Source organism: Peromyscus leucopus, chromosome 6 (genome assembly GCF_004664715.2).
Source record: "Peromyscus leucopus breed LL Stock chromosome 6, UCI_PerLeu_2.1, whole genome shotgun sequence".
Lineage (NCBI taxonomy): Eukaryota > Metazoa > Chordata > Mammalia > Rodentia > Cricetidae > Peromyscus > Peromyscus leucopus.
In genome coordinates this window covers 64,926,271-64,943,379 of record NC_051068.1, presented here as the reverse complement: position 1 = coordinate 64,943,379, position 17,109 = coordinate 64,926,271, and the positions used below count along the sequence as shown (strand labels likewise).

Sequence of the window (17,109 nt, the reverse complement as noted above, 5' to 3'; positions counted from 1 at the left end):
TTGGACACCCCTGGCAATGTGCATGTTTCCATGGATTGGGGTATCTGGGCTCATGCTCACCATCTTGTGTTAATTTTACCTTCCCACTCATGGATTGACCACTAACCATGCTCACTGAAGGCAGTTCTCCCAAGAGGCAGGGAAACCTAATTGGGAAGTCTATACTGGCACACGTCCCCATGGAAGGGAGAGCCTTTCTCCACTATGATGGGCCAGTTGATCTCTCTAATTTCTGTGGCCATCAAAGACCTTACTTCTTATGGTCTCTTCTCCTCAAAGCCAGTTTCTTTAATCTCCACATTGGAAGCTCTCTTCAAATTAGGAATCATTAGGGCTGGAGAAATGGTTCAGTGGTTAAGAGTGCTTGATGCTCTTCTAGATGACCCTGGTTCAATTCCCAGCATCCACATATCTGCTCTCAGCTCTAGTTCCAGGAGATCTGATGCCTTCTTCTGGCCTCCAGGAGCATACACATGGTGCATAGAAACATAACCAAACATCATAAATACACAGGATAAAAGTGAATAAATCTTTCTAAAACTGCTCATTATTATGAGGAATAAAGACAGCCCTCCCCCTGCAACACACCCACCTAGTAATGAGCACTGGAGACTCAGAGTAGCAAATGTGAGGCAGTTTAGTTTACAACCCTACGAAGTTGGGTGCCTCCAACAGAGATAAACTGGAGGGATATTCCATACAAGTGGAAAGAACAGTTTTTAATCCCTGAACACAGGTCCCTCCCCGATGTTTCTCATTGTCTGAGCAATCAGGAGTGTGCAATCTTATTATTATCAGCCCCTTGCATTTGTCTGTTTCTGGACAAAGGCCATGCTGGCTTTATCTCTATGTCTTACATTCTACTTATTTTGAAGCCTGTTAGAGGCATGAACTTGTCACATTTCCAAGTTGTTAGGCAAGTTTGGTCATTAACAATTTTTTAATCTAGGCAGGCTCCCTGGTTGTTGGTTCAGTCTCTGTGAGCCCCTACGAGCCCAGGTTAGTTGATTCTGTGGGTTTTCTTGTGATGTTCTTGACTCCTCTGCCTCCTACAATCCTTCCTCCCCCTCTTCAGCAGGATTCCCTGAGCTCAGCCTAGTGTTTGGCCCTTTGCATGTATGTTACAGTTGTGTAGCTTGGTCTTGTGGGATTCATAACAGTGGGAGCAGGGGCTGTCTCTGACTCTTTTGCTGGCTTTTGGGATCTTTTCCTCCTACTGGGTTGCCTTGTCCAGCCTTAATAGGAGAGGAGGTGCCTAGTCTCACTGCAACTTGACATGCTATGGCTTATTGATATCCATGGGAGGCCTGCCGTTTTCTGAAAAGAAACAGAGGAGGAGTAGATAGAGGTGGGGTGGGGGAGGAACTGGGAAGAGAGGAGAGGGGAAAGTGGAGTTAGGGATGTAAAAAAAAAATAAGTAAATAAATAAAAATAAAGTAAAATAATTTTTACTCTAAATTTCTAGTTTAGGTAGGGGTATCTAGGCTAGCAAACATTAGCAGGGGTCTGGTGCTCTCGTCTGCAGCTAGAACTAAGTGGACTCAAGGAACTTTGAAAATCAACCATTACATTCGGTTTTATTTCCTACACTGTGACAGACAGGATGGATCTACATGCCAGCGCAGGTGTGCAGAGTCCGATAAAGATCAAACTCTATTTCTGACTCCCTTGAAGTTAGAACTTCGTTGATTGAAGCTTGGATGTGGGACCAAGTCATGTATGGAAGGAGGCAAGGCAATACGCATCTCTTGTCTGTGTGGACTGTGCCACAGGTGGTAAGATTCTGGAGTTGCCTGGTGTGGTGATACTGTGTTCTCCAAAATATTGTGCACCCTAATAAACTTATCTGGGGTCAGCAAACAGAACAGCCGCTAGAAAGACATAGAGGTCAGAAAATGGTGGCACTCACACCTTTAATCCTAGCCTTCTGGAGACAAAGATCAGATCTCTGTTAGTTCAAAGCCACACTGGAAACAGTCAGGCATAGTGACTCACACCTTTAATCCCAGTAAGTGATGGCAGGAAGCAGAAAGGTATAAAAGGCATGAAAACCAGGAACTAGAGCCTGGTCAGGCAGCAGTTCGGCTGAGATTCATTCCAGATGAGGATTTAGTGGTGTCCAATTTGAGGAAACAGGATTTGCTGAGAAGTTGGCCAGGTGAAGTTAGCTGTGGCCTGTTCTGTCTCTCTGATCTTTCAGCGTTTACCCCAATACCTGGCCCCGGGTTTGTTTTTATTAATAAGATCTTTTAAGATTCGTGCCACAGCTTGGTGTAGCAATGGCTTCTCAGTTCATCAGGCAGTTTCCTGAACCAGTAGCATCCTTAATGGTCCAGCTCTTGAACATGGGTTTAGGGATCATTTCTGGGTTCAATTTAAACTTTTTAGACAGCTGTCTCCACTCCTCCATTTAACCAGTGCCTTGGTAAGCCTGCTGATATAATCCTACGGTTCCAAAGCTGTGATTTTTCTGTACCTTGTTTATCCAATGATGGGGACAAAATGTTTGAAATTTCACTCTTGTCTTTACTATAGATTTTTCTCTAAAGCTAGCTTTGAACTATCCTGTTCCTTTTTACCAATTTTTCCGTACAACAGTGAATGAGTTTGTACTGAACTTTCTCCTAGAATTACATTGAAAGTTTTCCCTGGAATGACATTGATGTGTCCAGTCCTAAAAGTGACTGCTTTGCTGGGCATGGTGGTGTACACCTACAATCTCAGCATTTAGGAAGGAGAGGCAGGAGGATCAGGAGTTCAAGGTCACTCTCAGCTATATAAAACTTCAAACACATTTGAGGCCAGCCTGGAAGTGTGAGACCTGTTTCGAAAAAAAAAATTGTTTTAAGTGTTTCCATTGTTGTCAACCTAGTTAACTGGAACAGTTGCATGTGTCAATTCATGGAATTCATATATTGTCTCTCCATTAATAAGCATGTAATATGCAATATAAGTGTACTGAAGTCATAACAGGCATGCAAAAGGCTGGGGGAAGCATTGTGTTATTTGTCAGCATCAGTATTGTTACTTGATTTTCATCCAAAATCCATGCAGTCTATCTATGCCATGCCTAGCACATTTCTGGACATCTGGGAGTTAACTAAATCACAGTTGTTGGGACCTTATCACTAAAGTGTCATTATATCCCTTCCTCTTTTGGCTCATTTTCTGATGGGCTTATTCTGGCCCTAGATTTTGCTGTAGTTTTGCAATGAAAAAAAAAAAAATGGGTTCAAACATCTCAGGCATCCAAGGTGCTGGCTACAAAGGCACTCGTTTAACTGGGTAAGACTTTGCTTCGGAGTTACAGAACAGGAAAATGTTTTTGAAGAGCCCTCTTGTAACACTTTGAGCTTTGGTCCTTCACACAGATATAGCTTCAAGAGCAAATAGAAAAGTCGGACACCAAGCCTGAATGGAGAGTGTGTTCTCATTTCGCTGGTTCTATGAAGAGAGCCCTGTTGTGTGCTGGCTGCCCAAGGCCGTGCAGACTCCTCATGAGCCAAAGAAGCAGGGAGTAAGCATTTCAGAAGAAGCAACAAACACACCACCTCAAATTCAGAACTAAAAAAAAAAGGGACTCTCTTTATTGAGGGCAGAAGGATGCAAATATAAAAATCAAAAGCTTCTCTGTCGCGGAATTAACTTTTCTTTCTCTGCTTGTCGAATTGGAGTTGGATGTTATTTGCACATTTCCTAAGGGTCCTGATCTGCTCTTGAGAAGCAGTGAGGCAGGGTCCTCAAGTGGCCCTGTAGGAGAGCACGCATCAGGGAGGGAGTACCAGGGTTCCATTTGGACCTACCTACTTCTTTCCCTTCTGCTTCATGTGTACTACAAAATAGTCATTGCATGCAATGATGAGCCCTGCAACTAGTGATAAAAAGCTCTGGAAGCCAACTTTGCCATCTCGGCACTGGTCCAGGTCCTTCATTATTTTGTCCACAGCCAGAGGGTCCTTTTGATTCTAAGAGAGAGAGAGAGAGAACAAAGGAGACCAAAATCAGTTAATGACGTAGGTGACTTAATGTTATCTGATCCAAACTGCTGACAACTGTGTGCATAAGCATAATCTCTCAAGAACTTAAGCTCTTGTCTTAGGTCCTAAGTGACCTTTGTAACTCATCAGCATGTGTTTGTTTTTCTTGGGAATCCACTTTTAGTAACATCATATTTAGATTGTGCCTAAGAACCATACTCATCATTTTCTACTTCAAACTTTGATTTTTTTTTTTTTAACAAATTTTCATTCCTGATACCATGATCAGATCCATAAAAGGGGAACTCTTCATGAAGAAGCCACCTCAGATTACTTAAGGAGTAAGTTTCAGGTCACTGTTGTATCTGTTCTAAGCAGGTGCTAATGAGGACAGTGGGTTCTAGCTTTAGAGAAGATGCAGAGAGCACTTTTTTCCTTCCCACAGCTGGGACCCAGCAAGTGTGCTAGCATAGCTATATTAGCTATGTAGCCTGAGTCCATCACACAGTTTAGTTTATCTTCACATATCAACTACAAATAGAGGAGTTTGGATGTGAGTGCCCTCTCTAAGATACCTTCCCTTCTTCCTGGACTGAAACCAGGGCCTCCACATGCTAGTTACATGCTCCACCAGTGAGTACGTAACTCCTGGCCCTCTTTCCATTCTTTGAGTTGGTAAACCTATGCCATCTTATTCTCGTCATTGGATGTTATACAAGTGTGCGTGGCTGGGAGGATGACTCCGTTGGTAAGATGCCAGCACAAGAACCTGAGTTGGGATCCATAGTACCCACATAAAAGCTGGTGCAGCAGCACCAACCTCAGCAACAGGGAGGCAGAGACGAAAGATTCATGAGGCTAGCTGGCCAACCATTCTAGCGAAATTGACCAGGGCAAGGTTCAGTGACAACGTTTATTTCAAAAAATGTGATAGGCCTGTGAGATAGCTCAGTAGGTAAGGGTACTTGCTGCTATGTCTGATGACCTAAGCTAGATCCCTGTAGCCCACACAAAGGAAAGAGATCCTACTTCCCCACGTTTTTCTCTGACCTCCATATACATGCTATGGTACACACACACAGACACATACAAAATAAACAAATAAATGTAAAAAAAAAAATTAAGGCAGAGAGCGATTAAGGGATGATACCTAACATCAAACTTTGGCCATACACACACACACACACACACACACACACACACACTCAAATGAGTTTGTAAGAATCATAAACTCCTCAGTGCATAGCATGAATGTGTGGGGCAGGGAGAGCCAGGCAGATGCCTTGACTTTCATCTTGTTTCACTGGTGATTAGCTTGATTATCCCTCTTGCTGTCATGTGGTTAGAAGTGCAAAAGTGTGGTTCCTCCTATAGGTCCCTGCTATCTCAGAGAGGGAAATAACCTCTAATGCATTAGGGGCTGTTAAAAGGCACAAAGTACTTATGAATTCCAATGACTGCATAATTAGTGGGGGAACTGACGTGCAATATGTTAAGTGTACTGGATGCTTACAAATTGCACTCAAAGATCTCTTATGGTAAAGGAGTCATATTGTCTACTTGAGGCTACAAACTCCTAGCTAGCAACCGAAACCTTCTCTGTGTAACTAATTCTAGCCTCACCCCCTGCTTCCTGGCTGTGGTCAGAATGAGTGAAATTTGGATGACATAAGCCATCTACTTTAGAAACAAATGCTCTTAATGCAGTGAGTGCATGTCTAGAATTATGACCCTGTCGGTGCCTGAAATAAACTATTCTGCTGTGTTTAGCACACCCCATTGCAAACATCCTTTATGTTTCTCATGTCACAAAGCCTTGAGTATGGAAGGGTCTGTGTCTTGTGTCACACATGATTAACAGGTGTTTCAGTGTTGAGAATGCCTCTGTTGATGTGATGGGCTGGCTTACAAGGAGCACTTTCTGCTCTTGCATTTTGTGCTTGTCTAGAAGGATCATAACAAGTTAAAAGTGGGCATGCAAATAATTGTGTTCAGTGCTCTCAGTTTAGGGAGGAGGGAACCAGGACTAGAGAGTGGAAGCAGCTCACTGTTGTTAGCCCACAGCTAGATCTTCTGAGCCCTTTTCCGGGACTGCATCTCAGCACCTTATGCAGACAGAGGAACTATGAACTCCTGCTCACTGAGGTGGCGCTGGGGTGACTGTAGCTCAGAGGGAGGGGCCAGGCCACTTTTTTAACTGATATTGATGATGTGTAAAAGCAGTCTCCTGCAAAGCCCTGTGTTTACTAGTGTAAGAGTCAGGGCCTTAGGTAACATGCTATTTAGCAGGCAGATGATAAGAGGCAGGACCCAGCCTTTACCATCACTTCCCTTTACCCTTCAGAGACTAATGCATTATTGAACACCCAGTACAAGAACCATCCTTTCTTTCCAGGAAAGGATGGGATTGCACCACTGTCTGCGATCATGTCAAACAATGTTTTGTCTTGGGTGAACATTAAATTCAACAACTGTCTCTTGAGGGCCTGCAAAGTCAAAAGACAACTATGCCTAGCTGACTTAATGTCTTGAGTGGCATATCTGAAGAGTCCTGGTCTTCAGAGGTTGTTCAGTCCGACCAAAGGGAGGTATAACCTAGATTGTGCTTTTCATTGTAAAAAGCTATATTTCCAGAGTGACATTTTGCTCTTATTCGGCCAACAATGAACACGACCCTTTATGGCTTACAGCTGAAAAAAGAAGAAAATTACTTTTGTCCATAGGGATTTAAGAAGATTTGAGTAGAGGGAGTTTCTCCAGCAGAGCTCCAGGTTTGCATGAACGAGACTCTGGGCTCGAACTGCCTCTCACACCCACATGTAAGGAGATGAAAGCTGTTCCAAGTGGCATATGACCAGAATGTGGGACCTCTGTCATGTTAGACCTGAGGTGCGACATCCCTTGATCCATTATACCCCTGTGAAGAGTCTTTTCCCCTCATCTGCACTCAGGGGGCGTGGATATTCTCATCTGCAGATTGAGGGCAGGGGGAGAGTCTTTTCCACTTTGCTGCCCCTGTGATATTCTAACACTGTCTACTAAGTGAGCAAATGAAACACTTCCCAAGTAGTGACCCTACAGGGGAGGGATGGAAGAACAAGGGGAGGGCACTTTGATTTCCACGTCTGGTTCTGAGACTTACAACACTTACTTCCAAGAAACCAGGGAACTCCCTTTCCATGAGCAATCTCAGGTCTTCCTTTGTTAAGTAGTCTTTGTCCCCTGCAAATCTGTGAAATGTAAGCATCATGGTTTCCATGGCGTGCTCCATCTGAGACGGCATCTTGAAGAGGTCTGTTGAAACCTGTTAAAGGATGTAAATGAAACAGAGCTTTCATTAACCTACATGTACTGAACGTCTGTAGAAGGTGCCTGGAAAAGATGAAGTAGATGGTCTAATCACCTTTCCAATAAAATTCAAGCTCAGGCCCTGTTTGGGGTCTTTTGCTGCTGGCAACAGAAACTTCAGGTACTGGACCTCAGAGCATGGCATTTGCCTGGCTGTCAGCTACTCTGTATGGTTCCTGATCATGATAAGAAGGCCTAACTTTCTGGAGAAGCAAGACAAGAGCTGCTCCTTTTGACTGGAAAGCACCAGCTGAAAGAAAATGTTTCCTTATTTCCCTTGGTGCTAAAAATGTGACTCTTAGAAATGGCTGAACACCAACAAGCCACAAGTCTAATCTGGTAACACAGAAACTTCATCCCTCCATGCATGACTTAGAAACCTGGACCAATGTGATTCCAGAGATTAGTAATGTGCTTACAGATGGATGGGTGTATCTGCTGGAAATGTGTACTCTCCTAACATTTTGGACCTGCTCTCTGGCAGTAAATGCGGCTGCCCCACCCCCCGCCCCCGAGTACATGCTTCATAAAGTTCATTACCAAGTTCAGCAGAGAAGGAATAAGGAAGAGTTTACACAGACTCCTTTGGGAGCCGCATATATTTTTGGTAGGACTATGCAGAGTCTTTTCCTTACAAGCTGGGGTGCAATGAGAGAGCAAGGGCCTTTCCTCACAAAGAGTTTAAAGAGAGAAAAGGAAATGTTAGGTCATTGTATTCTGGTACAGTGAACAGGGGCCAATGTTTCATCAAGACCCAGTGCCTAATGGAGCTCAGTGTCCACATAGAGTTTTGACTACAGATGAAGGGAGAGGTTGAAGCCTTCCCCCACTGCAGAGCAACAATGGGAATTTGGGGTGTGCTTTGGTCTGATTCCTGCTGCTGACAGAGGCCTGTTCAGTATAGAGCCCTAAATTCTGTAACTCACCCCAACACACACACACACACACACACACACACACACACACACACACATACACACTCTGAACCCTAGAACCTCACTCATGCTGTGCATGCCTCCAGATCACTGAACTATCCTCTAGCTCTCTTTTCACTTTCTATTTTGAGACAGGGTCTCACAGAGTTACCTAGGATGGCCTTAATTTGAGATCCTCCTACCTCTGCCTCCTGAGTACCTGGTATTGCAGGTCTGAGTCACTAGGCCTGGCTTCTAAGTATTATCTTTTACAGATTCAAAGCTGTAGTGTTGCACACTAGCATTGAAAAGTTAGATTTAAGGATTGTAATGGCCACCTCTTCATCTCCAATAAAGTACAAGAACCAGTTACGGAAAATGCCACTTCTGAGAACACTGTCAATCAGGATCTAGCATGATTCATCTGCATGGCTTGGATAGCAACAAGTTTACACTTCAAGGTGTATGGTGCCGTAAATGCAGAACAGCCACTCCTTTTTCCCTCTTCCTATACTGCTCAGCTCTGCCCCACCTCCCCACTCCCGGATATGGGTTTCTGGTGGAGGCAGAGGGCTCAGAGGGAGTCTGCATTGCCTGGATGGCTTTGGAAGTGCAGCAATTGAAGAGAACTGAACTGAGTAAGTCACCTCAAGAAGGACATGGGATGCTGCCTCAGCCCTTCAACAATCCAGGAAAGGAGCCAGACACCAGAGAAAATTTAAAAGTCTGTGTCCACATTTGGAGCCACAGAGTTCTCTGACCTCTTTTGAAAGCCAAGATTCCAGATGATGTTCCAGATGTTAAAGCTAGGTGGACACAACACCCATTGTACTTTCCTCACAGGCATTGGGAAAGTATATTGCAGGGCTAGTGAAGAAAGAGGAATGGACAGGATAGGGATTCCCCCAGACAGAAAAACAAGTCAACTTAGTACTCCCCAGAAATGCAAGTTGAAAGCCAAGGAAGCCCTGGGCTCACTTGAATGTCCTCTTCAGGAGGGTGAGGTCAGGCTGCCCTGCCAAGAGCAGGTGCTCAGGTCTGAGGTCAGGCCACTCCTTCCTTCCCTGGCTGGTTAGGAAGTGGTAGAGTTCCTCCCTGAAGCTTCATATCTGCCCTTTGGTCCTCCCTCCCTGACTCCCTAGCTGTTTCAGTCCACACACCAGTGAACAGAGCAGCCGACCGACTTCCTGCTTGTTCAAGAGACCTGCAGTCAGAAGACAGAGATAGGGACTGGCCGGAAAGTGAAAACAGAGTTGAACTTCACAGGAGATGCCCTTGATTCCAGTGGGCCCTGACCAGGCCTACAAACAACATTCTGGAGAAAGTTTAAAAGTAAGGCAAAGGATCCAGGTGTGGTAGGGGCAATCCCAAGAACTATGAACCCAACACTCAGGGGTGGGATGGGGCTGAGACAGGAAAAATAGTGTTCTAGGCCAGTCTGGGTTGTCTAAACCCTGTCTCAAGAATCAAAACAACAAACTGAAAAAGGAAGACAAAAGGGAAGTGTGATAACGCTGTTCTCTTGAATGAATGATGCAGTTCTTCTCTGGTGAAGTGGTCCCAGCCTAGCCTCCACTGCTTGGGGGGAGCTTGCATTACAGGCCTCACGACAGCTCCATAGTCAGTTACTAGAGTGCAAGCTTTTCAGGAACTTGAATCTGGCACCCCCACTCCACCGAACACCCCACAAACTCCACTCCAGATGGGTTGGGTCTTCCCCTTCTGGTTGGGACTTGGTCTGAGAGGTAGGGGAATCTGTTCAGTGTCCCTGACACCCCATCCCATACCTGGTCTACACAATCTGCTACAGTTGTCCACCCAATCCGCCTCGGCCCTACAGCTGCCTTGGTTAAGAACCCCATATCAGTTTGCTTTAATTGAGAGATGACTAAATAGTATTTGTTAAATGAATAGCTCAAAGTAGCTGAGATACAGATGAGATTATCCTTAGACAGCTGACAGCTCAGAGCTCAGCAGCTAGGGGAGATGAGCTCTGGGAAGGGCAGGGAAAGGGGCCCTATAACAGGGTTCACCTATGAATGGCAAGGCAGAGTACAAAGAGCACATTCCAGACACAAAGAAAAAAAAAAACAACGTGTGTCCTGCTAAGCAGGTCGGGTAGGATGGCCAGGCTTCTCACTCCTGCTCTTTCTCGTATTTTCATTCATCACACTGCCTCATTGGCTCCCCATGCCAGTCCACTCACCCTTCCTTGAGCCATTTTATTCTGATGTCTGTTTATGCCCTTCACACATTAGCCTGAGCAATGGGTCTCAACTGTCTCTTTCTCTGCAGGAAACAATTCTGGTTTTTGTTTCTCTTACACTGAACCTTGCACACCTCCCTTATGAGGTTAGGTACCAACAATGTTCTCATTCTCTCCGTTAGTCTTTCTGGGAGGGGCAGAACAGGGAGGGAGTCCCTCTTCCTGAGCAATCCCAAATGTCTGTCCTGGACCTATGCCCAGGCCTAGGCTATAAATCTCAGAAGCTGGAGGCCTGATTTACTTTGTTCATCTGTATTATGTCCATATTCCACTTTTCTTGAAGCCACCCAGAATGCATTAGGGTGTTGGTGAACATAAACATTCATTATTTAAAAACAATTATAGTTTCTGTTCTTTTGTTTAGGGGAATTTGAAGAGCCTTTTTTCTTTCTTTTTTTTTTTTAATTGAACCCAGAGGACGTTCTTGAATTTGACCCTTAAAGAATATTTGAAGGAGGAGTGAGTTTTAAAATAACGGAGTTGGGCTCAGGTTCTCTCACCAAATAAAACTTGCTTACTACAGTCATGACCTGCAAAAGAAAGTTCCAGATGCAATGCAATAGGAATAAAGAACTGAGAAACCTACTATAACCCAATCAAGAACACCCATTTTCCCATGAGAAGCTGTCATGATTCAGCCAAAACCAACCAACAATAGCTACGGTGACAGATGGGAATTATTTAGTTGAAGAGGTAGAAAATCCTGAACATTGTCCACCCATCTCTCTACCCATCGCCCCTCCCTCCTTCCCTTCCTCCTCCTTCCTTCCCTCTCTTGAAGAATGGCAGTGGTCCTAGAGAATGAGAGCCTCACACAGGCTAAGCATGCTACTTCTTTTTGCTTTTGATGTATGACTCCTAAGTTGCCAGGCCTGAGAAAATGGGAAGCTTAAGACAGCGCCCATATTTTAGTCCAGCTTTTCCCAGCACTGTGAACACTAATTTATATTTTATAATTCTGAAAGAATCCCATTGTTTCCCTTAGCTATGCCTAAATGGATGGACCGTGTCCAAGGGCATATCAGCTTTTAGTGCTCGAAAAATCTCTCTCTCTGGAGCTGTCTGTCAGTGGAAAGAAGAGAGGCAGCCAGCCTCGGCCCCACCCAGCCCAGAGTCTGACCACACTGGGGTGACTGACTGCTCAGAGGCCAGGCATAGGAGAACAAGGGCCCCACTCATGTTGTGTCCAGAAAAAGACAGGGAACAGATCGCCCAGAAATCAGACTGAACCCAAATAACTGCTCTATGCCAAGCAGACCAAAAATGCCAGTGAGCTGAAATGCAAGCTCTAGGTGGTAGATCAAAGGTTACCAATGAGAAAGTCCTCTCTGACTGTCAGGAGCATCGATGCCACGTAGAAAGGATGATTAATAGACATTGCCGGGAATCTGTGGAGGAGGACTAGGGTAATGAAATCTCTGGGAGTTACATGAACTTGTCCCTGCTCCAACTCCTGGCACTATCCTTTGCAGTTTGCTGAAACACTCTGAAGGCCAAGCTCTCTGACGGGGCGTTTCCATCCCACTTGGAGCACAAGAGGTAAAAATCCACTCCTGGAAGCTGAAACTCAAGCTTCAGGGGGAAAACACGCAGCATCAACTCCAACCGGAGAAGCAAAACCCCAGCAAAGCTGAGGCCTGCTGCCACAGGGCAGTTACCTGGTGACAACTATCAACGGTCTTGTCATGGTCCTGTCAGTCTAATTACTACCCTCCGAGGCAGCTCAGTCCAAGAAACCCCTCCTTCAGGTTGATGGCCAGTTCGAGTGTGACTCACTTCCTCTTGGAAACTGCCCTGGAAGATGGCACAGTTCCTCTTTTCCTTCAGGGAGTATTCTGTCCAAACCATCCGCAGAGTATCAACCAGGCAGGCCGCGCCCATGGTCTCACAGCTGAGTCACAGGCCTTAGATCACTAGGAGAATCCCGGAACTCTTTGTGCTAACCCCACCCTGAAGAATCTAGCTTCCCTGGGGTGGGCGCGGGGGAAGGAAGGGAGGTGGGTTAGTGAGTTTCAGAATTTGTCTCTGGGCTCTTAGCTGCTCTGTTACTTCTGTTTGCCTTGCCATCCTGTTCTCCGGAGTCCTCCCAGACAGGTTAGGAAAAGGGGTCATTCCTGTGGCCAAGCTCAGGCCGAGAAGCAGGTACCAGTGGACATCCATCTCACAGCGCCACATCAAGTTAATCTGGGACTGAAGATTCTTCACCAAGCCTGTTCTCACTCCACCTCTTTCAGGTTCCCTTTATTTAATTCAATTCCAAGAGGGAAACTTGGTAGAGAAAAGTCGCCTCACTCCTTCTCATCGAAGTACTTCTTCATAAGACAACAAATAGAAGACTCGGTCTTAAGCCCTAAGATCCTTCCCCACCAACCTGCAACTTGCACTGGGGTATGGCACAGCAGGACCCTTTAAGAAGGGAATCCTCCAGCTGCCAAGCCACCAGTCCTCCCTCGTCTAGACTGGTTCAGGCAGCCCTGCTGTGGAGAGGAGGCTAGGAACATCTGGACTGAGATCTGCCTGCAGTCCAAAGCTGCAAGGAGCATGCCAGCTGGGACAGAGCGTGAGCAGGGTCTGCTTAACTCTAGTTAACTCTTAAGACTAGTTGCAAAGTAGGAAAGGTGAGAGTGTATAGCTAAAGGGAGGAGGTCAGAGGAACAGCGGCCCCAGCGCCAGGGTAGGGTAGCTGCAGACAAGCGTCGCCTCCGCCCTAGCGGGTCTGGGGGTGTCTGCAAGCGAGAGAGCGGCCCCACCCAGGCCCACGGGGTACGGCACCTCACAAAGTCGGCCTGGAGTCCGGATCAAGCGGGTATGGGGTTTTCCGCGGGTAGGTGTGGGGTGCGGGACTCACCTGGGCCCCGAGGCGCAGCAGTCGTTGGGGAGAGCTGGACACACAGCGGTGAGGCGATCGCAGACGGCGGGGCGTCTTTGTACGCGGGGCGGGTGCAAAGGGCGGAGGCGCCCCGGAGCGGGTGGAGCCTGGAGGGCAGGCAGCCGCGCTCCCCACCAGCTCCTCCCTTCCTGCCCCCCACCCCGCCCAAGCGCTCTCTCTCTCTCTCTCTCTCTCTCTCTCTCTCTCTCTCTCTCTCTCTCTCTCTCTCTCTCTCTCTCTCTCTCTCTCTCTCCCCCCCCTACACACACACACACACACACACACACACACACACACACGCTGGTCACACACCCTTCCCACTCTGCTCTGCTGACAGCGGAACCTCGCCCATCCCCAGGGACAGACCTATTGTAAATGTCCCTGGGAGCAGGAATGCTCTTAGTCTCGAATATTTCAGGGCATCCCCACCCAGGGCCGTGCCCTTCCTCTCGGGTTTGGTTTTAGAAAGTGGGTGAGTATAGAAATAAGAATCCAACCGTCCTGTGGGTGGGGCACACTGGCCCAGCCCAGAGCCAAGCAGTTCTACCAGAACTTACAAGTTTAGAAATCATTTTCTAGATGACAAGGAGGAACGCGTGGATTCCTGAAGACCTGGGCGCCTTTCAAAACAGGCCACCTAGTTTGCTCTTGGATTTGGTCGTGGAGGTCGCCGGTCCTGGGGTCTCCAAGGTTAAGTGCAGAAGCTAGGCCCCTGTGCTCCTGCCTAGCCTTGGTGGTGCGTACTATTTGCTTGTCAGTTTCAGGGGCATCTCAGAGCTCTTGGAAAAGGATTCACCTTTCCTGCTACAACTTGTGTCTTTGCTTGGTCTCTAGTGGAGTTTCAGTTGTTGCCAGTATCGCTAAAAGCAGTTTCAGGGCCTCCTTCTTGACTCTTCTTGATCCTAAAAAGCTCTTTGGAAGACATCGAAGTTTCTCCTAACTGGCGTTCACTGCCCCCCATACTTACTTTAATTGAGGTTTGGGGTTAAATGCAGACTACCCAGACTACCAGCAGCTCTCGTGACACAGCCCAGCCCCTAGCATTGGGGCTTCCCCAGTTGCTGGAGGAAGCCCTGGAGGGGTGAGAGATTCCAAAGGAATGAACAGAATCCGGGAATCCTCCAAGTGCTACCACGTGACAGTCTTGGCTGGGGTCAGGAAAACCCAACTTGGATCAGCTCTGTTTTCTCCAGGGTCTCCTAAACCTCAGCTCTGGCTCTTCAAGGGGGCGTTTCTTCCTAATCTTCCTGCAGGCCTCCGAAGCCCCGGGTCATCGACACTAATGGAGGAATTCCTACCCCTTCCCTTTGGTCCCAGGAAGATGCAGTTGGATTTAGGATAGTCTTACTCACAGGCTTTCTTCCCTTGGGCCACAAGCCTTAAGATGTGTAGTGTGTGCTAGTCCCTGGGGACTCAGAGATGCAGGAATCGTCTCTTCTCTCAAAGAACCCCAAGTTTCTGGGGAGATAGTAAACAATTCCCAGTGATTGGTGAGCAGTACAAGAATGTTCGAGAGGGGCTTCATTGAGGAAGCAATTTTTGATGAAAACTCAACAAATAATCTGTCACTGCAACTCTTTAATCTGTAAAAATGTTACAACCTTTAAAAATTGTCTATGGGCACTCACTGTGTTTAAATGAATGTTTTGTGAAATTGTTATGTGCCTGTGTCTGTGTCTGTGCACGACCCCCACGTGCATGTGTGCCAGAACACATATGTGGAGGTCAGAGAACAGTTTTTAGGAATCGGTTCTTTCCCGGTGCTGTGGGATTCGGAGCCTGAACTCAGGCCATCAGGCCTGGACAGCAAACACCTTCGCTCTCTGAGCCATCCTGCTTACTCAAGCATCGTATTCCTGTTGTGGAGGGCTTCAAAAACATAGCAACTAAAACAATAAATAATGTATTTATAAAGGCATGAACCAAAGAGTAAACATGTTTGTGTATTTCTTTCTAGTCTTATGCATATATTTACACAATTCTGATTAAATTGATTTTAAAAATTGGTAGCATTCTCTTTTTGCTCCACAGTATTCATTTCTCTCCCTGCCCCTTTCTGTTTTTGAGGTACTAGGGATAAAACTAAGGGCTTCTCACATGTTAGCTAAGCCCTCTACTATTGAGTTACATCTCTAGTCCACTTCTGCTTCTCTGAGTCACTATGTATCAAGAGCATCATGTTCACTCACTCAGTTCCCCTTTTTTCATTCAGTTAGTAACTGTCTTCTTCAATTTTTTGGAGAACTCTAGGATTCTGAAGCCCTAGTGTGTGCAGTGCCACTAAGAAGCTGAGTTTTTGAAACAGCGTGTGAATGCTGAGGGTACATGCTGAACAGAGCCATGAAGATGGAGACTATAGCAAGTCTCTCTCACTAACTCCCCATGGAGCTTCTTAGCTGCTCTGTGTACTGTTGGTCTACGAAGCTTCCGATGCTTATGATTCTTTAGGAAGCTGGGTATGGTGATGCATGTTTATAAATCCTAGCACATGGGAGACAAGAAGATTGTGCCTTTGAGGCCTGCCTGGGCTGCATAGTGAGGTGGTCAAAAACAACCCAAAAGCAAAGCCCTCCTGTCCAGGAAAAGTGACCCCAGCCAAGTTCTTTCTGGGGAAAATGGCTATGCCTTGTCACCCACATGGATTAAGTGAAGCCAGCCCTTCTTCCCTAGTAAAAGTTGACTGGAAAAGAGACCAGCTCCTGAGTCGGAGCTGTTCCGTAAAGGATAGAGTTGGAGCAAGCAATGAAGGGAAGATGTACAAACAGCAAACTGAACAGCCCTGGAGAAACAGGGGTTGGATGCAGTGTGGTCCCTGAAATGAAAGGAAGCAATTTACAAGTTGCCCACCAGGCTTGAGGTACCATCTAGTAAAGTGATACTAGAGATTCTTCCTCCTTCCCTATGAGGCATAGCAATAAAACCCCATTACCAGTGGCCCTCAGCCATTTTGAATCTGTGGCTGGAGCATAGAGGTGTGGGCTATTCACTAGAAATGTCTATTTTTCTTCCACAGGGTAGAATTGTTTCTGGGAAGTGGCTGCTTAGCCAGGGATTATGTTTCTAGCACCTCTTGCATCCAGCTGCGATTTTGTGACTAATCATTCACAGAATGAGACTGCAAGTGATGTGAGTCATTTCCAGACTCAGGCAGTATAGGTGATTTCACCATATTTTTCTGTTTATGTCTGCTGGACTCCATGGATCTAAAGACAGAAGAGCCACAGTTGGGAAGAGCCTGGGTCCCCGAATCACTATATGGCAGAAAATTACATGTTGACCAGGAACCCATCACTGGGCCAGTTATGTGGATAAGAAAGACCTAAGAATTAGGGGGTTTATTTGCTACAACATAACCTGAGTGACTAGAGAGACATTCTTTTGGAGTGCTAGTATTTTGGGCAGTACAAGGTCATTGACCAATCTGTCCTAAACACTGATAGGATGAAGTGTTCATAGGTCCTGGAAATTATACTGTTTCTTCATGTGTGGTACCATGCAGAAATCTGTACAGCCTACTTTAACATTCTGTCTACCCAGAGACTAGGTACACATAAATCATAGCTGAAGAAAATTTATCGGTCGGTTTCAATACTCTTGGAGGAGTCACAACTGTCCTTCAGGGACTTCAGTTGTGTTGATCTGGTCAAGATTTCTTCTTGCTGGCAACATGAAAAGGAAAAGAAAAGAAACTGGTCTAAATAAATGTGACTGTACCAGTGTACCCCAAAATAGTGA

The 17,109-nt window shown here is 46.1% G+C and overlaps 1 protein-coding gene across 2 annotated transcripts; it reads right to left on the bottom strand.

The window, feature by feature from the left end:
- Nucleotides 1-3,557: 3,557 nt before the first annotated feature.
- S100a10 (S100 calcium binding protein A10) lies at nucleotides 3,558-13,478 on the bottom strand. 2 transcript variants are annotated; one of them, XM_028861945.2, is made up of 3 exons: nucleotides 13,354-13,478; nucleotides 7,129-7,281; nucleotides 3,558-3,965 (listed from the first exon to the last, which is right to left on the bottom strand). In XM_028861945.2, the coding sequence occupies exons 2-3, from the start codon at nucleotides 7,258-7,260 to the stop codon at nucleotides 3,804-3,806; spliced, it is 294 nt and encodes a 97-aa protein (XP_028717778.1). In that variant the 5' UTR covers nucleotides 7,261-7,281; nucleotides 13,354-13,478; the 3' UTR covers nucleotides 3,558-3,803. The 2 variants fall into 2 exon arrangements, with proteins under 2 accessions (XP_028717778.1, XP_037062623.1); XM_037206728.1 differs by having other exon boundaries at nucleotides 13,278-13,364.
- Nucleotides 13,479-17,109: the final 3,631 nt, after the last annotated feature.

Coding starts and splice junctions, on each gene's coding strand:
- S100a10 (XM_028861945.2), bottom strand. CDS start 7,260: ATGCCGTCTCAGATGGAGCACGCCATGGAAACCATGATGCTTACATTT. Junction 3,966..7,128: donor AGTTCCCTGGTTTCTTGGAA/GTAAGTGTTGTA, acceptor TCTCTCTCTTAG/AATCAAAAGGACCCTCTGGC.